The sequence below is a fragment of the Microtus pennsylvanicus genome, chromosome 10 (genome assembly GCF_037038515.1).
Source record: "Microtus pennsylvanicus isolate mMicPen1 chromosome 10, mMicPen1.hap1, whole genome shotgun sequence".
Lineage (NCBI taxonomy): Eukaryota > Metazoa > Chordata > Mammalia > Rodentia > Cricetidae > Microtus > Microtus pennsylvanicus.
The window spans coordinates 40,550,785-40,573,950 of NC_134588.1; the positions used below are offsets into that span (position 1 = coordinate 40,550,785).

At 34.2% G+C, this 23,166-nt stretch overlaps 1 protein-coding gene across 4 annotated transcripts in view; it reads left to right on the top strand.

The window, feature by feature from the left end:
• Brinp3 (BMP/retinoic acid inducible neural specific 3) overlaps nucleotides 1–23,166 on the top strand; it is a 366,083-nt gene that overhangs the window by 234,888 nt on the left and 108,029 nt on the right. For all 4 annotated transcript variants that reach the window (XM_075988181.1, XM_075988184.1, XM_075988182.1 and 1 more), the window contains 2 exons: nucleotides 11,687–11,792; nucleotides 17,859–18,095. In XM_075988181.1, the coding sequence (XP_075844296.1) occupies nucleotides 11,687–11,792; nucleotides 17,859–18,095 (343 nt within the window). The remainder of the gene's footprint in view (nucleotides 1–11,686; nucleotides 11,793–17,858; nucleotides 18,096–23,166) is intronic.

Here is a 23,166-nt window from a genome sequence, read left to right on the forward strand (position 1 = left end):
CTTACAAGACAATAGGAATTGAAGCATTACAGCAACACTGCCAACTGTGGGGCCCGTAAAAATCTTACTATATCCAGGCAGCATATTCAGATCTGCAGCACCCTGGACAATTGTATATGCCCCATTGGAGGGAGAATATATTTTTTTTTGTTGTTAATATTGAAGATATCAGATGATGCCTAGACAACTAGAGTGCATAAAACCATACAGTATAACAACATTCTTTTTGAAGCTTGCATAATAAAGCACAAACATACACTTACGCATACTGTCAGTTATAGCAACAATCACAATCATAGCCTAAGCCTTTTGAATGTATATCCTAGGATTTAGTTATACAAGGAAGGAATTTTTTATTTGCTCTCCAGTGTCCTAAAATTCTGTGATTTAAGATCTGTATTATTTAAAATAAATAAAAAAAAAAACAGATTCTAGGAGTGAGCCACAGGTTTGACTGCTCCATGGTCAACAAGTGTTAAGCACTTAAGTTCCATGGAAACCATGGTCTAAGCACAAAGAGATCCTGTGTTTATTAGGCAACCTGGTCCTGGCTCGATTGTATCTAGTTTACCTTATTACACATCACATTAATAGACACTTCAAGATCCTCTAAACATTTCTTCTTTTATAGCCTGCTGTGTAATTTTAGTTTTTAAATGTGCACCCAAAGAGTGCACTCAATTTTCCTCAATAGATTGGCGTGAGGCTATTTGTCAGTGGGAAACCTCAATACTCCTTTGATAGAGGATAATTTGTAAGGTACATAAAAGTAGGCCAATCATTGTAGCTGTGTGGGAACTCATGGAGACAAGAACAAGAAGAAATCACTTGGAAGTAATAGGGCTGAGGGGTAAACTCTGCTGTGTTCCCAAAGAAATTGGTGCCCTAGCTTTTGTAATAATCTTCTCAAACATTAACTGTTTTTGTCACTTAAACTTGCTTTACTCCACATTGTTTTTATTTCATTTAATAGCCTAGGTTAATATAGTCTCTGTTTTGTATATATTTAATGAATATTGTTGTTTTGTAGCATCTATTTGAGACAAGGTCACAGTAAGTAGCCTTGTCTGACCTCAAACATCCAATGTAGAACACCTAATTCTTCAACTCAAAGAGACTGTCTTTCCTTTGTCTCCTAAAGGCATGTATTAAGGATATGTCTCATCACACACACTTATCTATAATATTTTCTTAATATCCTTTTTCAAGTATCCAAGCTCCTGACACACACACACACACACACACACACACACACACACACACACACACAAGTATCAGAAGATCTTTCTAAACTGACTGTGGCTATAGAGATGGATGTCTCTTTTGAGATCTTTGAGATCATGAACTGCTCTTGTAGATGACAAGAGTGCAGTTCTGGGCATTCAAATAAGGGACACACAGAGTCACCTGTATCACCAGACCCAGGTGATAATCTAATGCTGTCCTGAGGACCACAGAGGCTTCTGCACTCTCATGTATGCTAACTCAAACAGGCATACAATATGTACGTAACTTTAACAGCACGTAAAAGTAGAATAAAACAAAAATGATTCCCTATAAATGAATCAATTCATTATCCAAATATATATTAAATCCATTGGCATGATAGGGAATAGGATTTCAGTAAACAAGTCTTTGTGAGCATTTATTTTGCATAGAAATGTAATTTAATAACAGTATCTACTAAAAAACTTGTGTTTGATTGACAATTGTGTTTTTCTTTTTTGTTGTTGTTTTGGTTTTTTTTTTTTTTTTTTTTTTGTGAGACAGGGTTTCTCTGTGGTTTTGGAGCCTGTCCTGGAACTAGCTCTTGTAGACCAGGCTGAGACAATTGTGTTTTTCATAAGAAAACATTAGTAATATGAACATTAATTATATACCATAACCTATTTTTGAACTTCTGTTAAATAAGTAGAACAGTTTCAAAAAAACACTGACAATGTCAACTATATTCAAAATCATATTTATTAATTATGCATCCTACAATGAACATAATGTTCAGTATTATTTCATGTAGATATAAAAATGAACTTATTGGTAGTACTCATGCATATTATCTAGCAGTATATGACATATGAGTTTACACATTTCTAAAATAATATATTAAGTTAAACTACTTTGAAAATAACACAATATCTTTGATCCCAAAGAAAGCTTAATCCAATGACAACATTTTTCAAACACTAGTAATGATGATATCTGAAAATTCTCTTATTGGTTAAAATAAAATAGTAGAAGTATTTCAGTGAGAGAGACACCTAGTTCTGTGCTGAGCGGTGGTGGAGCATGTCTTTAATCGGAGCACTCAGGAGCAAAGACACACAGATTTTGTGAGTTTGAGGCCAGTTTGGTCTACAAGAGCTAGTTCCAGAACAGCTAGGGTTGTTACAAAGAGAAACTCTATCCCAAATCAACAAACAAACAAATAAATAGCCAGTTCTACACTGTCTGATGTTAAAGGTTTAAGTTTAATAAATGTTGAAATAGTAATTGATTACTTAGAAAATAGAAATAATTTAAATACTTAAAATACTTTAAGTCAATAGTAATATTTCACACAAATCAGAAAAATCTTAAAACTATACCTTCAGTTGAATAAATAGTACAGTCACTTTTTTCCTTTGGTATCAACAGTTTTAAGTGTTTGTAAATCAGTTTGAGAATCTGATAATGTGAACAATATACAATATGTAAATATCCTCTATTGGCAGCAGAAAAGTTTGGTGATTTCAAATTCCTATTTAAATTTAAGATTTTAAGGGTTTTTTCATTGATTTTTTTCTCCAGAACATTCTTTGAAAGTTTCGTACATTAAATATTGATTTGTAATAAAATTTTTAATTTACTATTTCTTTGTAATAAGGAGTGAGGTAAAACAAAAATATTTATGGGCTGATTTACTCTATAGGTAATAAACTTTTACACTATTTCCTGTACAATTATTAGTAAGAAAATAAGAGTTGAATACACCATAGATATATTTTTGTTTCGTAATTTTATGATTGCTGCTAATAAAGTATAGACATGTTTGGGGTAAGAAGAAGAAATATGAAAATACATTGAACATTTTAATCCCCATATAAATGAATTTGCATATTTATTCCTCAATTTCTTTTATAGTCCTAGAAAATAGTGCTTTTAATAGTGTTTTAAACATTTCTTTTCAAAAATATTTTAACATATGTGTTTTTACGATGTTTAATGAAAACTCAAATAATTATTCTGACTTGCATTTTGAGTATAACTACATGAATTTAAAAAACTTTCATTTTTTAATATTATCTATATTTAATTATTCAAGTAATTTCAAACATAATCATACTAACTCTGCAAAGGTGTTGTTATTCAGAATAAAATACAATTAACATTTTTCTCACATTTCAAGCATCATTATATTGTTTATCGATGGGCTTATTAGTAAGGTTGATTTTTTTTTAAGTAGAGGCAAATGTATAGAAATCAGGAATACATGCAAATACATGTGCTCCCATACATATCTGGAAATAAATCTGAGTAATTTAATTCACATTAGATAAATGATTTATAGCACTTATGTTGGTAGTTTTGTAATAGTAATATTTCTACCCTTAAAATGTCTTAGGTATATTTTCAGGTGAGCTATTATTAGTTGGACTTATTTTTTCTAAATATTTTTATTAACTTTATTATTAAATGTTATTTTATTCATTTTTTATTATTTTATTTATTATTATGAAGTTGCAAACTTAATAAGTACCACTTGCATGAAAGAAAGAGACTCTTGAAGAGGTGATCACAGAGCTGGAGTTACAATTGTTTGTGTTCCAACATTGCTGTGTTCCAACATTGTTGGTTCCAACATGCGAGTGATGTGAACTGAACACAGATCATCTGGAAAAGCAGTAACAATGCTAAACTGATCAGCCATCTTTTCAGCCCTTGGATTACTTACCTATTTCATTATCTATTCATTGATGGACTCATTCATGAGAATTATTCATTTTATGTATATGGGTCTTTTGCCTGCTTGTATTTACATCACATGTATGTCTAGTGTCCTCTGAGATAAGAAGCGGGTCTGGATTCCTGTAGCTGGGGTGTCAAGTGCCGTTGTGCTGTCATGTGGGTCCTGGGAATTGAATCTAGTTCTGGAACAGGAGTAAATGTTCTAAACCACTGATCCATGTCTCTAGTCTTGGTACATAGACTATTGACAGACAAATGGATAAATAGGCACAAAGAAATCCTTAACTGTGGCAGCAGATGTATATGACTTGGTACCTGTCCTGATATAATGAATTAAGTAAAAGTATTATCTAATTTTATTAATAAAGATGATATTAATCTGTTAAGCCTGTTGTTATTATATAACATAACTACAGAATATATAGTTCAAATTATCACCACTTCAGGAACTGTTGTTTAAGTCAAGATTTGCAAGTTTCAAGAGTTAGCAAGTCTCCGTACCTCTTTGCTGCCACTTCCACACACTGAAACTGCTATCCTGGTCTCTGACATTAAATTACTTTTGCCTATCTCTTTTGGTGGGTAATAATGAAGCATGGTATTTTCTTATCTTTCCATTGTTTTTTAATTCACCTAATTTTGATTTCATATAATCATAATAGACTTTTGGCACATTACATTTTTAAGACTTGGTCCTCCTTATTCTTTGTCTTTACAATTCTGCTACAGGAGTCAAGCTTTCAATTCACTTCCACATTTCTAATGACTAATAACGACTGTGACTTTTTCCTAAGTTGCCTGGTGAACAGGCTCTGCATGCTGAGAATGCTCTTGTTTTCAATGTCCTTTCAATCCTTTTGTCACATTTACTTGCTTCACACTGGACACCTAGGCTTGTGTTTCCCTACTTTTAAAGACATTTTTTAGTGAAGATATCAGTAAAGCAAATAGTTTGCAGTATTACCAATGCTATAACTTTTATCTCTCTCTTTTTTTAACCATTTATAAAGTACATACTAGCATCTCTTTATGGTTCTATTTTTTTAGCTCACTGATAAAAATAAACAATTTTATATATTGTCTAATTTATTTTTTTGAGAATGCCATGCATGAGAACTGTATTTACATCATTTTTAACTCTTACTCTACACCCAAATCCTCCAGTGCACCCCTGATTCTCTTTCAGATTCTTAATCTCTTTAATTTCTTGACTTAAGCATAGCTCTTCCAAATTAGTTACTTTATTCTAACCAATTTTTAGTGTTTAATTTACATAAACAGAGTTATATATAATTCCTTAAAAGTTATTTGGTACAACTAAATTTAACCATGTAATACAATTGTGTCTTTTCAATGAAAATGTTCTGGATGAGTTATCCTGTAAAGTTCAGGTCCATGATCTTGTTCATTTCACTAGATCTATGTGAAAAATTTAGGTAGGGTGACCCCCACTGAATGGCCCTCCACCTATTTGCATCTAGGCAGCACTAAGCAGAATCAGGATCTGAAAAACACAAAGCAAAACTAACAAACAAATAGGACATGAATTTTGAGGGAGATGTGATATAAGGTTCCTAGGAAGACTTGTAAGGAGTGGAGGTTTGATATTGTCAGAACACATTGAATACGTGGGTGAAAGTTTCAAAGCGTAAACACAAATAAAGTGATAAGAAAATCAAAGATCTGCCAAAGATAGATGGCTGTGAATGTGTTGACGCTATGAGCAAACAATGGTTATGAACAGCAATTTCTTCTAGTTCCAACTATTTTCATGTGTAATAAAACTCTGATGGAAAACAAGCAAAAATGGGGAAAATATTAGCAGTTGTTCCTCTGGGCTAGTCATTTATCTAGTTGCTTGTATTTCCAACACAGACATTTATTACTGTTTTTATTGAAAATGGCAGGTTGAACAAATAATAATATTGCTACTCTCTATGTCTGATAGTCATGTAACCAAGAAATAGTACATAGATGACAAGACACTGTCAGGGGAAAGAGACACAGTTTTGTGTGTGTGTGTTTTTTTCAGAACTTGAAAGAGATAAGAAATTCTTCCCTTTGACGATTGTGTAACATTCTTAGAAACATTAACCGTTTCATAAGATAAATATTTAAAAAATAATATAACAAGCTGAGTTGAAATAAGTAATTTATTTGACCATACATAACATTAAATATTTGAGAAGCAATACTCAGTTTTGAAAAATTGATGTCCAAATAGTTTATATTATATTTAAAGATCCAAACAAAAAAGATCTTACTAGATAAAGAGTATGTGTAGGGACATGGTGTTGGGGAAATGGGACAGAACTTGATAATAGTACCCAAGACCCTATATTCACTATTGCAACATGTAAGAATTCATGAATAATTAGAAATTATACTCAGATAATAATCTTAAAAATCAGTGAGGATACAAAGTGTGATACTTTAAAATCAATACATAATTAAATAAAATGTCTGATTGTACATTTATGTATTATTTTCAAAATAACATTAATTTACACTCTCTCTCTCTCTCTCTCTCTCTATATATATATATATATATATATATATATATATATATATGGGTTTTTATTTTATTTTATCTTATTTATGCAAACTCCTCAATTGTATCATTAGCTGCTTCAGAAATGCAAACGTGTTGATTTTCTTTTTCTGAGTGTTATTCTTTTCTGAATTGTGATATTTAACAAAGGATTTTTTTTGTTTAACCAACATTCAATATTTTGTGCAACTGGTCATTCTTATGTTATCATATATGTACAGGTTCCAAGATAAGCACAAGCTGGTGTTATTAATACAGTTTCAGAGGTTTAGTCCATTATCACTATTCCAAAACACTGTAGAATATAGGAAGACTTGGTGCTCGAGTAGGAGCTGGGAATTCTACATCTTGATCTACAGGCAACAGCAAATGAACTTAGAAACTGGGTGTGGCTTGAGCATTTATAAGACCACAAGCCCACCCCCACAGTGACACACTTCATCCAAAAAGGTCATACCTACTCCATCAAAGTGACACTACCGAATATCACCACTCCCTATGAACTTATGAGGCCAATTACATCCAAACAGCCACAATAAACATATTGTGTTCATTTATAAGTAACTATATTAACACTAAAACAATGCTATACAAAAGAGCATTATATTTCAGCTTTAGAAGCCATGATTGTGGATATGTATCCATACACATGTATTCATTCCCAAATATATAACCACAACCATTCAGTCTATAAAATGTTAGTGTTATTTATATGTACTCAGGGTTAGTCACTTGGTATTCAATAACCTGTGGTATTTACCTTTGGAATATATATATATATATATATATATATATATATATATATATATATATATATATATACTGTCTTTTGTTCAGTATTTTTTTTTTTGGACTATCATGTTACTGAGACTTCATGAGTATAGTTTCACTGATATTTCTAGGAGACAATCTCACAACAAGTATCTTGTCCATCTTATTTTAAAACATTTTCATACCCCCTTACTTTATGATACAAGAGACTTAGGATTAGGAGTGTCACAACAGATGTTTGTGTTGAGACTTGACACTAACAGTTTTCTTGATCTCTGAATTTTTATGGGCAATGTTTTCTGTATTGGTTTCTATTTGTTACAAAGAGACTGAAGTATGAAAGCCACACTATCTGTGACTATAAGGGCAAATATTTAGAATGTAGCTAGGAATTATCCTGGTTTGGAAAACCGGGAGTGTAGGTTCCCCTCCAACTTCCTTGACCTCATTAAGTAGGCCCATATAGTTTTCGTCAAAAGGAAAATTCTTGAGGTTATTAAGTATAATTAGACTGCTATCAGTTTCTGGCAAGGTATGCATGTCAGTACTGTGTCCTTTGGTATATAATGCTATCATGTATCCAAGTTTTAGTTCATAACAATCAAAGCTTAGAATCAATTTTCACTAATTCTTTCCTTGGAAGCTTGCGTAGATTCCACTGTTATCATAAATGCTATTTGTCAAGTAGGAGACTCTCAGGTCAGATAGAGCTTAAGTTCTCAAGATTGCAAGTTCAAAGTCATAATGCCTCAAGCCATAAGTATTCACTCCAAGTTCTAGGTGGGAACCAAGGTCAATGGTCAAAACTTACATTATTTTGGTGAGTCTCTTGAAAAACACTAAACAATTCAGAAAGGGATTTCTCAAAACGTTTGTTGGGCTTTATATTAGATAGTCTATAACTATTTGGGGAAATGCTGTTTGTTCAGATAAAATATTTTCTTAAACTACATATGTATTATTAATTAGTTAATTATATTATTCTGCATGGTTTTTAATAGCAATGATAGTTCATTTCCAGTTAATTAATTGCACACATTTCAATTAATCTAGGCAAACACAAGTCTGTATTATTTTTCCCTGCAATTGCAATATTTCTTTGATTTAGAAATAGATTTAAACTCTGTAAAATTCTAGAACTCTAGAAACTGAAACATCAGAGAAAGTGTTGAAAGGAAAAATCAGAAACTACCTGTATGATTTTTTGAAAGTTTGCTCTGTTTTCATGGCCTCTACAGAAATAATATGATAATGTAAGCAAAATCTACAAAAACACTCAGGGACTGTATCAAATACACACTTATCATATTCACACAGCAAGTTCTGCACAGGGAAAATTTTGATCATGTTCAGCTGTACGTCTCACAGCTAGTGAAGCTCCACCTACCGTGCTACCTGTTGCAAAGCCATCCCTAGGCCACTGAACACAAGGCAGGTTGATGTACTGTTGCTCTAACATTCCCATCCATGCATAATATATTATTAATAATAATAATTATTATTATTATTAAAAATAATAAGAATAGCCGGGCGATGGTGGCGCACGCCTTTAATCCCAGCACTCGGGAGGCAGAGGCAGGCGGATCTCTGTGAATTCGAGACCAGCCTGGTCTACAAGAGCTAGTTCCAGGACAGGCTCCAAAACCACAGAGAAACCCTGTCTCGAAAAACCAAAAAAAATAAATAAATAAAAAATAATAAGAATAATAATTCCTTATAATAGAAATTCACATTAGACTTCCATATTTCGACTGATTATCAAAATATTCAGATGATCATGTTACATATTCTGTCTTTGGTGGGGCAAGGGATTATGTGGAACATTTGTTTAATAATTTGAAGTTTCAGTTTTATTTATATCCATTTTGTTATTATATTAAAATTAAAATATGCATGAGCACTAATCCTAATTCCAAACTCTTGAAGACATATAAAATTTGTCCATCAGTATAATTTAAAGTTGTTTCTTTTTATTTTTGAACTTTCTATTCATTTTACAAACCAACCACAATTCCCCCTTCTCTCCTGCTCCCCACCCAACTTATCCCCTCATACCCTCCTAAGAAACAGTAAGACCTCCCATGGAGAGTCAACAGAGCCGGGCACATCAATTTGAGTGAGGACCAATGCCCTCTGTTATCGGTTCTACCAACAAAGTTGCTAGTATTATGGCAGAATGCTTAGCCACTCCAGGCCCTGGCACTTCTGAGATCAATGGCCCATGGCCGCACATGCACCATCAAGCCTTTAGGCAACTTAGCACCGAGGGTACTCAAGTCCTACGTGATCTCGGTGCAGCCTGGTCATGTGATCTCTGAGTGAAACTTCTAAGTAATCCCCTGTGCACATGTGCTAGATAGTCTTTAAAAACCTGGACATGCCTGCTCCACACTCTCTTCCTGTACCACGTTTCAGCCAGGCCTGAGTACTCCCTTCTTAATCCTGTCTTCTCTGTTAATAAACTCTAAATGTGAGTTTTTGGTATGTATTGTGATGCATCCTCACTCTCAGTAATTTCACTATCCTCCCTGCATCAAGGCTGAAAAAGGCATCTCCGGAGGGAACGGGTTCTAAAAAGTCAGCTCATCAACCAGGGATAGATCCTGTTCCCACTGCCAGGCGCCCCACAAACCTATCCAAACCATACAGCTTTCACTCACAGATCAGAGAGTTGATTTCAGTCCCATCCAAACTCAACAAGTGTTGGTCTAGAGTTGGTGAGCTGCCGCAAGCTCAAGCAACAGTCTCTGTTTCTCAATTGTGACCTTGAAACTCCTTGTTCATATAACCACACTCCCTCTCATTGACTGGCTTCTAGGAGCCCTGCCTAGGAAAATGGATGAAACTAGAAAAAAACATCCTGAGTGAGCTAACCTCAAACCATAAAGACGTACATGGTATGTACTCACTCATTAAGTGGATGCTAGATTTAAAGCAAAGATAACAATGTACAGCCCCAGAGAATCTACCTGGCTAGAAGGGCACTAAGAGGGACTCATGGAACACCCTTGGAAGAGAAAAGGAGATTTCCTGGGTAAACTGGGGGTTGGGAGTATTAGAGGAGAAGGGATGGGTGCTGAGAATACAAAGGAACCAGCATTGTTGAGTTGGGGGAGGGAGAAAAGAAAAACAATAAAAGAGATGTATTGACAAAGGGAGTCATTTTCGAGTTAGGGAGAAACCTGCTGCTAGTGAAATTCCCAGGAATCCACAGTATGATCTCAGCTATGTGGAGAGGTTGCCTGAGCTAGCATTCTCTACCCTAACAGATGTCATTAGAATATACACCCAGTAACTGATGGAAGCAGAGGCAGAGATCCACAGTCAATATAAATTTTATATATAGAATGTATTAGAAATTAGTATTAACAATGAATTATATTTTGTTAAAGTAATGATAAAATTATACACATAACAGTAGATTTTTATTAATGTGTGTCCACAATATGAAATTCCACAATTCTAATCTAAACTATAGTTTAAGAGCAAAGAAATTTTATTTTTAAATTTTAAAGAATTTGAATTTTATTTTCAGTATGTCTTTTATTTATCTATTTATTTTGTACCCTGGCTGCAGCCTCCCACACTATCAACCCCTATCACTTCATCTCCCCCATTCCACCACCCACACCCAAATCCCCTCATCTTTTGTCTCCATCCACTAATGGACTCACTCAAAAGTGGACCTTAGGTAGTAAATAAAGCATAGTTAGGCTACAATCCACAGATCCAGAGGGAGTAAGTAACAAAGAGAGTTCATGGCGGTACACCAAGGCCTTCTTAGTGTGACTGTATGCATGAGGTTAATATGAAGCATTAAAAAAGAAATTTGCCAAATAGAGAAAGGAGAACTTTTCAAAAACTTGGGTATAAGAAGGCCATGCAAACAGTAAAGTCTTAAAATTAAGATGATGACCGAACAGGGACACATCATGCCTGCTGTGCAGATGGAAGGTAAACAGTTTGGAAGTTGCTGCACTCATAAAAGTGTCTATATTTGCATTTCATGTAATAAAACTGATGGTCAATTTTAGAGAGTGGCTTGGGAAGTGACTGATTTACAAATGGAAACACAAGTAATTATTATATAAGCAAATGTTTTTCTATCAGCTTTAAGGAGTATGTCCCTGTTACTTCTTTGGAAACAGAGTGATTATATGTTAGTTTCATTTTTTCTATAAATGATCTTTATATGTATTAGAATTATGCCTGACTCCAAAGATGAAAATCAGCTGGAGACATGATTCTTTCTCATCTTTGTGCTTTGACATACCTCTTGATGCTATCTTTTACATCTCAGAATTGTCAGTGATGTTTAGGACCAAACACTTAATATTGTAGTGGGAAACAAGCATACTCAACAGAACGAACATTGTGAAAGTCTGATTTATATAATAAAGTTGATGTTTTGTTTATCAGGTGACAGAAACCCGGACGGGTCCTCTTGGCTGCAGTAACTATGACAACCTAGATTCTGTCAGCTCTGTTCTGGTTCAGAGTCCAGAGAATAAAATTCAGTTGCAAGGTATGTAGGTAAAATTTTAATAATTATTTATGAGCCTAGATGATATACTATCCAGTTTTCATCCCTTTTATATTTTTGAAAAATAAGTCATTTGCCACTGGTGAGATGGTCCAAAGGCACTTGGTGCTTTTATAGAGAACTTGAGTTGAGTTTTTACATGCTTATCACTTTGTGTAACTATTGATCCAGAGTCTCTGAAACTCTGTGCTTCTTGGCACCTGACCTCTTGTGCACATAACTGTATGCAGATATACATATTTGTTTGTGATTAAAAATAATAATAAATCCTAAGAAAGAAAAACATGGTGTAAATGTACCAGGTATTTAAAGTTATTGACAAAGTTAATACATCAATTTTAAAATATCTTAATGGTCTAGAAAAGATGAAGAAATTATTAGTATACTTTTCTTCACAAATTAAGTAATACTACTAATAATTAAATCCTACATTGAGAGTAATGTGGTAATGTGTTTGTGGGGGGGGGTGATTTTTTTTTCTTTTCCACAAGTCATTAAATAGGTAGTTTAGTAGATGGATACAGACAGATGTTTGTACTGTTTATAGGTATAAGGGCAAGAGTATTTTTGGTTTGCATTATGTTTCTAAGAAATTCAAATTGATTGTTTTTTGTCATTGGAATTCTGATAAGTCATTTGAAAAAGCAGGTACAGAGTTAGTTTTTCTTCGAATGCTATCTTATATACTTTTACTCTTGTTGAAGAGAAGTTACTTCCAAAGTGAATTCTTTTCAACAACAAAACCACAACAAAAGCATCGATATTAATTAAAAAAAAAAACACTGTTAAGGCACACCAACAAAAAAAAAAAAAAAAAACCTTCAGAATGAAACTTAACATTAACATGACGTACATGTGTTTGTAAAAAAATACTGATTATTATCCATAGTCACAGTAAATTTACTTCAAATATTTTAAATATTTACTGTTAGCAATATCACATATTAGGGCTGCAGAATGAGAAGCACTTGCTACACTTCCAGAGCACCCAGGTACAGTTCCCAGCACCTACAATTGGCAGTTTACGGTTGATACTTATGTACACACACATGCACACATACAGATATGACATATAAAATAGAGCATTAGTGTTGTTATTTAATATGTAAGTGTCACATATCAAATAAATAACTCTAAATGAACAGATAAAATAATCAAAAGAAAATTAAGGCTAGGAAATTATATTTATGTAAAAATATCTAAATGAAACATAAAAGAAATTCAATGAGGAGTTTATAATTGTTTTGAAAATCATTCATAATATTTATAATAAATTTAACTTTCTCAAATTACTCATGAGTAGTTTTTAAAGGAAATTATACTGGAAAGATTTCTAGTTTAAATATTTTCATTCTAAAGTTATTATATTATGTAATTATGTATTATGTAATATAACATATAATTAAGCTCATAATATGTTGCAAGGAGGGCCTGCTTATTTATCCCGGCTACCCAAAACTGAAATAATCACACAGAAACTGTATTAACTAAATCACTTCTTGGCACATTAGCTCCAGCTTCTTATTGGTTAGCTCTTATATTAATTTAAGCCATTTCTGTTCCTCTTTATATCACCATGAGTTCATGGCCTACCAGCAAAGTTTCAGCACGTCTACTTCTGGCCATGGCTCCTTGGCATCCCATGATTCTGTTCTTCTTTCTCCCAGCATTCAGTTCAGTTCTCCCAGCCTACCTAGGTTCTGCTCTGTCAACAGGCCAAGGCAGTTTCTTTATTCATTAATGGTAATCACAGTACACAGAGAGGACTCCCACATTAATAATATATTACAAAATGCACTTTAAATTTCTTGATAAAATTTACATTTTTAGATAGTTTTGGTAATGAAGCTTGAATGTAATTAATAATATGCAGTAATAAAACAAAATATTCAGGGATCATGAAATAGAATTCTGAGTTCAGGGACAAATTTTTGTATACATATATACTTGATCCACACTTGAACTCTTCAGCTCTTTTGCAGGCAGTTCCCAATGCTTATTTATTTTTATGTTCATATTTTAGTTTCTTCATATTTTTAAATGTCGTTACCTTACCATATTCACATTGTTCTGCTCCACTCTTTCCCATCACTCCCTTTGAAACACGCTGACCTTTTCATTAATTATTATTTTTATATATTTGTATAAGTACGCAACTCTATAAATACAACCTGCTCAGTTAATACAATGTTACCTATATGTATACATGTTTAGGGATGACTGCTTGGGCCTATATATTTAGCAATTGATGGCTTCTGCTGAAGAATGATTCTTTCTCTTTCAATAGCCACAGATTTTAACTCTTCTCATTCAGGGGACTTTTGAGTTTTTCTCCTTCCATGTTGGCATTCCAATGTTACACTATTCAGGTTTTTTTTAGGCAACTTTATTGTTGAGATTTTATTTGTTCAGGTTTCCTGTCATAAACAGGAAACTCTATCAGCAGACTTCCTGATCATCTGGCTCTTGCAATTTCCCATTGTACCTCAGGTCAGATTTCTCTTCATTTTGACCAGTTGTGACTTTTTCTAATCATGTCCATCTACTACAAAAACAAGTTTCTTTGAAGAATTGTGAAAACTACACTTATCTGTGGTCATAATGATAGACATTCAGAATATAATTGGAGTTATACTTTTTTTTTCAAGGAAAACAGAGATAATAGATTCTCCTCTCAGACATGGTGTAGCTGTATAGGTTTATAGTACCAAACACGAATTCTTTTTCCTTGAGAAGGCAGTAAGTTCAAGAGCTGTTGGTTCTAAATGGCTGGACTTCAACCTTGTGGCTCTCTTGACTTTACAGTCATTGGCGTGTCTTTTAGACGTTGCTGATAGGTGGGAGTGTCAATGCAGGCTTTCCTCTCCTTGCAGTTGATAATATTTCTTTTTGCAAATATGTATTAGCTGCTGCCATCTGATGTGTTTCATAGAGCCAAAGTGTACCATGTTCCTCCATACACTCTTCTTCCAAAAAAAAAAAAAATAGTACCAGAGTACTCTAAGTGGTTAAATATCTTTTAAATTCAGCTGTGGTATATCGACTTCTTTCTCATATAGAAAGCTTATGAACAGACTCCAAGCTATTTTTCTTGATCAGTCTTCCTATATTCCATGCATGCTGAAATAACACTATGTGAAATATTTAAACTCTCATTGATTTATGTGTGATTTTTGTCAATGATCATCATTTGACATGAAAAATTAACTACATAATGTTTAAAGTTATTCATGTGTCACATAAATGGTCAAATGTTGTCCTTAGTGAACTGTATTGTTGCTTTGATAATGCTAATAAAATTAATGACCCAATTAGCAATGTCTCATAAATTACAAGTCTCAATACACAGTAGTTCTTAATTTATATTCTATTACCTTATCAAAGCAATTTTTTATTAACTATACTGATAGTGATAGGAGAGTGTCATGTCAACCATTTTCACATTCATAGTGTATCAAGCAATGGTATTTTAAATAAACCATCCAATAAATATTTCTATTTAAATTTAAATTGAAAAATTGATTATTCTAAATAATCAAGTGTGTAGAATACACATACTGGCAAATAGATGGTCAAGATACAAATATAAGAATGCAGTTATCAATGTACTTGTGAAATTTATTTTTCCCTGAATATTAATACTTGATTTTCATTAACTCAGGCTCATAGGTAAAATCAAGGACAAAGTAATGGATTGATTTTGTTACAAAAGAAATGCAAATATTGTCAAATTTAGTAAGTAAAGTACTATTTAGTGTTGACACAATTTTCTATATATTATAAATTATTTTTACTATTTCCTTCTTTCTTGATTTTCTCCTTTATATGTATGTACACATGGTGTCTATGGTTTTATGTACGTTCATTCTTGCGTACATTGGTACATATATGTCTTAATGTGTGAGCATATGTGGGGGCTTGCTGGTGGGGACATGTATATTGAGCATTTTAATTATTAACCACTGTCTTTAGCCCTCTCTCCCTCTTTTCCTTCCTTCCTTTCTTCTTTCTTTCTTTCTTTTTTCTTTCTTTCTTTCTTTTTTTCTTTCTTCTTTCCTCCATTTCTTCCTTCTTTGCTTCCTTTCTTCATTTTTCTTTTTTTCCAAATTGGATCTCAAATAGCTCAGAATGGGGTTCATTCAATTATGTAAATTAGGATGACCTAGAATTTCTTACCGTCCATCTTCCAGCCTCTGCTCTTCAGAGGGTGGAACAAATTTGCTGGGGGACAAATTTAAGCAGAGGTGGAACTTTTGTTTTGTCCTGACAGCCCGATCACAAATAATCACTTAGAAGCTTATATTAATTACAAAATACTTGACCTATAGATCAGGATTATTACTAGCTAGCTCTTACAACCTTTAAGCCATTTCTACTAGTCTATATTTTGACACATGACATGTGGCTTTACCTATTCTCTAGCATCTTGCTTCCCTTGCATCTGGCTTCTGTCTCCCTGACTCCACACTTCTTCCTTTCTGCATTTTCCATTTAACTTTCCCTCCTAGCCTAATTTTGCCTTGCTAGAATTCAAATTCTAGCATTGTCTTTATTATGAACTAGTGAGAGTAATATATATTATCATCACACAGAAGGATTATCCCACAGAAGACAACCATGTGCCATCATGAGAGACTTGGTTAGAGTATTTCACTGTTTTTTTTTTAATTTTGCTTTGTTTAATTTTTTCAATTCTCCTCTCATACATTACATTCTGACTGCAGTTTTCTCTCTCTCCCCAATTTCCAGGTCACCCCACATCTCTTCTCCTTAAGATCCAGTCCTCTTTTTTTCTTTAGAAAGGAGTTGGCCTCCCAGATATATCAACTGAACCTGTCATAACAATAAAACTAGCCAAAAACCTTCATATCAAGGTTGAAATGGCAAGCCAGTAGGAGGGGAAAGGAAAAGCATGCAAGAGGCAGGGACAATCACTCCGCACACTGTTAAAATTTCCACATGAACACCAAGCCACACAAACTACATGCAGAGAACCTCGCTCAAACGTATCCAAGGTCCGTGTTTGTCACTTCAGTCTCTGAGACCCTATAAACCTTGCTTATTTTCTGTAAGCAATAGTCTCTTGGTACCCTTGACCCTTCTGGATCCTACAAGCAGTTCTCCCTCTCTTCTGCAGGGTTCCCCTGACTCCACCTAGTGTTTGAGGAAGTGCTTTCTTGCTATGTGTATCTGCATCTGCTCCCATTTGGTGTTGCTACTGATGCTTCTCTGATACAACTGATCTAGGCACCTTTATTATGTATTTAAAAATGTTGGATATAAAACTATATTTTTCACAAAATATATTAAATGAAAAATTATTAAATTATTAAATTTAAATATTATTTAAAAATATTAAAATTTATTGAATTTCAAATATTTCTTTGTTAAAGTCTATTTCAAATAGCACTTCCCTAAATAACTAGTGACTACCAAGCTGGCATCTAAGAGAATAATGGATTATATCAGTAGGGATGGCTTACACAAGCAAAGAAATGGACTGTGAATTAACTATATCAGCCCATCTGCTCCTTTCTATGCAGTTTTGTGCTTGCTCCTAAACAATAGAATCATATTGGGCAGGCATTCTTGGTGTACTATGTTGTGATCTGCCCTATCAACCTTGCTAAAGTCGTAAAAAAACAGGCATTATTATAGTGTCCATTTGTGCAGAGTGGTGGTATAAAAATGGAATGGAAGACTTGAAATCAAGACGCAGGCAGAAAACAGTGAGCTGTGTCTTCAAATATGTAGGCTTAGTGTAAGTTTTGTAAATCATAATTAAATGCTCTAATTAATTACAAAGACCCACAGTATTGTTATAAAAAGTATAAAATACTAATGATTGCTTTAAATTCTGTAATTCTGTATTCATGTAGTCTTAGTGTATTGGAATTATACAAACAGATGATTTTCCTAATGATAGTTTTTAAGAGTGATAAACTTGTGTTTTAAATGACTAGCATTTACTTTCTCTACTCGGTGTTGTAAACAAGTGCTTGCTCCACTGTGGTGCTTCAAACTTGATCACTTCATTTATCTTTCAAGGGCTTCAAGTTCTCCTTCCCGACTATCTTCAGGAGCGTTTTGTGCAGGCAGCGCTGAGCTACATTGCCTGTAATTCCGAGGGGGAGTTTATCTGCAAAGATAATGACTGCTGGTGCCACTGTGGTCCAAGGTTTCCAGAATGCAACTGCCCCTCCATGGACATTCAAGCCATGGAAGAGAATCTTCTTCGGATAACGGAAACATGGAAAGCCTACAACAGTGACTTTGAAGATTCAGGTAAGATAGAGATTTTACTTAAATAATCTCAGTATGATTAAAGAACTTCTTTTCCCAGTTGGAAAGGTATTTGTTTTTCTTAATCTTTAAAGTAGATATTTATATTGATCTTGTTATTGCTCACTTAGTGTTTTATAAGGGTACTGGTGTTTTGTGTGTTGCTTATGTGATGTCGTTGGAGTGCAGCCTACTCTTTGGTTGAAGCATTAGTCAGTTATTAAGAAAATGTTATTGTCTTGATTTGCATTATCAGAGAATTTATCAAAACAACTCTGAGATTCCATCTTACACCCATCAGAAGAGCCAAGATCAAAAACACCAATGAAAGCTTATGCCACAGAGAATGTGGGGTAAGATGAACCCTCTCCATTACTGGAAGGAGTGCAAACTTCCAGAGCTGCTTTGGAAATACTGTAAGGGAATTTCTCAGAAAATAGGAAACAATCTACCTCAAGACCTAGCAATATCACTTTTGAGTATTTACCCAAAGAAAATTCATTCATAGCACAGGACATGTGGTTAGCAATGTTCATAGCAACATTATTTTTAGTAGTCAGAACCTGTAAACAAACTAGATTCCTCATACTGAAGAATGGATAAATAAAATGTGATACATTTATGCCATGGAATATTACTCTCTGGTAAAAATATAATAATAAAAGCATCTTCAAATTGGCAGGCAAATGGATGGGTTTAGAAAAAAAAAACCATCACTCAAGAGTGATGTAACACAGACCCAGAAAGACAAATCTTATATATACTCACTCATAAGAGGCTTTTAGACAAAAAACAAAGAAAAAACACAACCTCAGAGAACCTAGACAACAAAGAGTCCCCTAAGAGACATTCATGGATCTAAATAGTAAGGAGAAAAAGAAAAGATTTCCTGAGTAAATTGGGAGTGTGGGAGTCATGGTTGTTGGGGAAAAAGTCTCTTTTTATACATGCGAGTAGGTAGAAAGAAAGAGGAGAGAAAGAGTAGGGAGAGAAGAAAAAATGTATAGTGCAATAACAATAAAAAATGTATTGTCATTTCAAACATCAGATTATCATGTGATGCTCTTTATGTTTCTCTGCAAATCTCTGGAAGCCCTTGGGTTTCAATTGTCAGTAAAATATTTCCAGCATGTTTTGTGGGACTTCAAATTCACATGACTATCATGTCTATGCACTTTAATTGACCACCTGTTATAATCATATTTAAAACCATTTTATGTTAATGGTTGAATAATTTTCTATTATTTTTGAATATTTAGGAAGGCCTGTAATAGTATTTTCAAACAGTTTCTTAGTAACTACATAGCCCATAATTATGTAAATAAGCTTTAGAAATATACATTTTATAATTGCCAAAATTACACCATGCAAAATTAAGATATTCCTCAAAGTAAAGCATTATATAAAATACCATGTATGATAATGCATACTAAAGCAAGCCATACAAAAATCTAATGACTAATGAATAGTATAATTCAGTTAAAATATATTATGCATAACTAAAAAACAAGGAAAGTAAAGCATGACATTACACACAAACACATAGTATTGGAGAGAGCCAATACATTTAAGTTTATTTTTTTTATCAAAATAAAGAATTATCGGGAACTCACCAAGGCCAGCTGGCCTGGGTCTGAAAAAGCATGGGATAAATCCGGACTGGCTGAACATAGAGGACAATGAGGAATACTGAGAACTCAAGAACAATCGCAGAGGGTTTTTGATCCTACTGCACGTACTGGCTTTGGGGGAGCCTAGGCAGTTTGGATGCTCACCTTAGGAGACCTGGATAGAGGTGGGCGGTCCTTGGGCTTCCCACAGGTCAGGGAACCCTGATTGCTCTTCAAGCAGATGAGGGAGGGAGACTTGATCGGGGGATGGGGAGGGAAATGGGAGGCGGTTGCGGGGAGGAGGCAGAAATCCTTAATAAATAAATAAATTAAAAAAAAGAATTATGGTGAAGCAAACACTGGACATTGAATTCAAAGTGATAGTTTGTTGTGATAAAGCTTCCATTAATCACAAAAATGTATTTGAGAATTATTGTAGTTTTGACTATAGTAATAACATTATGTTGTGTAATTGAAAATTACTGGAGAAAACTCCTAATTTTATGATATAAAAATGTTTAAATTGCTCTGAGGGTACATGGATATGGTACTCAGTTTGATTTAGTTACTACACAGTAGTTCTGTTTATCTTAACCATAAATTATATATCATAATTATAATTTGTCAACTTATAGTGAAATGTAATATAAAAAGCAACAAAGACATGTTAGAAGACTTGACAACAACAAAAGCAAGGATAGAAAATGTTAGAGAAAATGATGAATGAACACTCTGATTTTCTGCAAGTGTGTTTCCTTGGGGCATATTTATCAACTCTTGGCAGATTTCAAACCAGAGAGGCCTTCCTTGCCCTGGAAAATGTTTCTACTCCTGAGAAAATAACCTGAATAAATGTTATGGTCCAGTTAGGTTACTGTGATTGTACTGAGAATGCAAAGCAGGCAGTAAGTCTTTATATTATTTTCCTATGTTGAATCCAGATATAAAAGTTGGTGGTTTGATAGTCAAATTAATAAAGTCTGTATTATTTAAATTAAATCTTATGCAATGAGTTTCTGAAATAGCAAATAGAAGATTTGAAATTAAATATGGTGTAGGGCGCACTCTCAGAAGGAGAAGTATGAATCAAAGCATGTTTACAACTCTGAGTCTGAATTTAGGGATTTTGAAATAATTCAGTATTATAGTGGTTATTGAAAATAGAGGATGTTAAGTAATGGAATGGTGGATTATTGATGATAAAAATAGTTTCTAAAACTTGTTTGACAGATATAAAATTTTACTTGTACTTTCTTGACTGACCAAAATGCACAGCATTAAGAGATGACAACCCATAGATGCCAATTAGCTTCACATAACACTCACAGAAACACATACACACATGAGAGAGAGAGAGAAGACAAAGAGAGTAAGAGAGAGACAGAGAGACAGAGGGAGACACACAGAGAGTGTGTATTTCTAAGCTCTCTATTCTGTTCAACAGGGTCATTTTTTCTATTTGTTAATTCTGTATTTTATTGCTTATTTCAGACTTCCAGTACCTTTGTAGGTCCCATAGTAGTATGCTTCTTTCTCTTTACTCAGGTTTCTGTACTTATTTGTCTTGAATGTATGTGCATGTGTATGTTCTATATATGGCAGACAACTTTAGCCACAAAATCTTAAAAATATGGCTGTCTAAACCAGACCTACACAATGACAACACCTTTTGACCTTCCAGCAATCTCATAAGGTCCCATTAATAGATGACAAGCTTTAGGCAATTAATGGTTGCTGAGAGAATAGTCGTCTCCAAGAAAAGGATGCTGATTGGTTATCAAAGCCCAAGAAGTCAGCACTCCAGCATACATTCAGGTTGAAAACACTCAATTCACCCAGCAAACTGGAAAGCCACACAAGGAAGGCAAGATGGCAGTTGATTCGAAGCTTAAAAGTAGATTTTCCTTGTAGTTGGACATATATATTCTCTATGGGTGCATACATAGTGTGTGTTTGTGCATTCAATAATAGTAATTAGAGAAGAATATGTCTTGAATTTCAGAAAGAGTGGTCAGGCACAGGGGTAGTTGGAAGGAGAGTATGGACTGGAAATTGCATAAATACAGTGCACATTTATCATCATATCAAAAATATGTAAATAGATGAATAAATAAATAAATGATATGGCCACTGCAAAACTGCGATAGTCTGATTTGTTCTTTTCTAGTTCTGTGTGTCCTGTTTTGTTCTTACTTTATTATTCTTTATAAGTGCTGTAGTGTCATGTTAATTGCAACTAATTTAGTGGATATTCAAAATTTTTAAAAGACATGAGTTTGAAAACTCAGTATTACTCATGTTTTGAATGCTTAAAGTACTATAAGAGTACAAAAATATTAGAAAATAAGCCGGGCGGTGGTGGCACACTCCTTTAATCCCAGCACTCAGGAGGCAGAGGCAGGCGGATCTCTGTGAGTTCGAGACCAGCCTGGTCTACAGAACTAGTTCCAGGACAGGCTCCAAAGCCACAGAGAAACCCTATCTTGAAAAACAACAACAACAACAACAACAAAACACAAAAAAAATTAGAAAATGACATAGGAGGTATGATTTAAATAGAAAAATATTTTAACACCACCCCTAAAGCTAGAAAATTAAAAACAAATATCCATAAATATGGTAAAAACAAAACAAGCAATATTTATAGTTTAAATGAAGGAATTAACATTAGAGATATACCCTAAAGAAATGAAGAAAATATTAGACAATTATATGGAAAAAAGATAATATTCAGATTTAAGGAATTTTAAAAGCTCAAAGTGGAAAAAATATTGATTTTTTTTTAATTTTTATTTTTCCTTTCAATTATTTACACTTCCTTCCCTCCCCTCAATTCTCTCCTGCTCCCCCACACCTCCTCCTCCCTCTCCCACCCTGCTTGAGAGAGGGCCTGGAATCCTGCCCTGTGGGAAGTCCAAGGCCCTCCCCCTACATCCAGGCCTAGGGAGCTGTGCATCCATATAGGCTAGGGTCCCAAAAAGCCAGAAAATGCCATGAAAACAAGTCCCAGTACCTTTATCAATGGCTTCTCACTCAGCCCCCATTGTCAGCCACAGTCAGAGACCGGTTTGATTACATGCTCATTCAGACCTGATCCAGCTGGATTTGGTGAGCTCCCATTAGAACAGGCACACTGCCTCAGTTGGTGGACCAACCCCTCGCGGTACTGACTTTCTTGCTCATCTTCTCTCTCCTTCTGCTCTTTAACTCGACCTTGGGAGCTCAGTCCATTGCTCTGATGAGAGTCTCTGTATCTATCTAAATCCATCGCCGGACAAAGAATCTATGGTGATAATCATATTCGAGATAATCATCAGCGTGATGGTGGGGCAAGGACAGTTCAGGCACCCTCTCCTCTGCTGTCCAAGGACCTAGCTAGGGACATCCCGTGGCCACCTGGGATCCACTCTAGATCCAAGTCTCTTGCCAACCCTAAAATGGATCCCTTATTGTAGATATCTTCT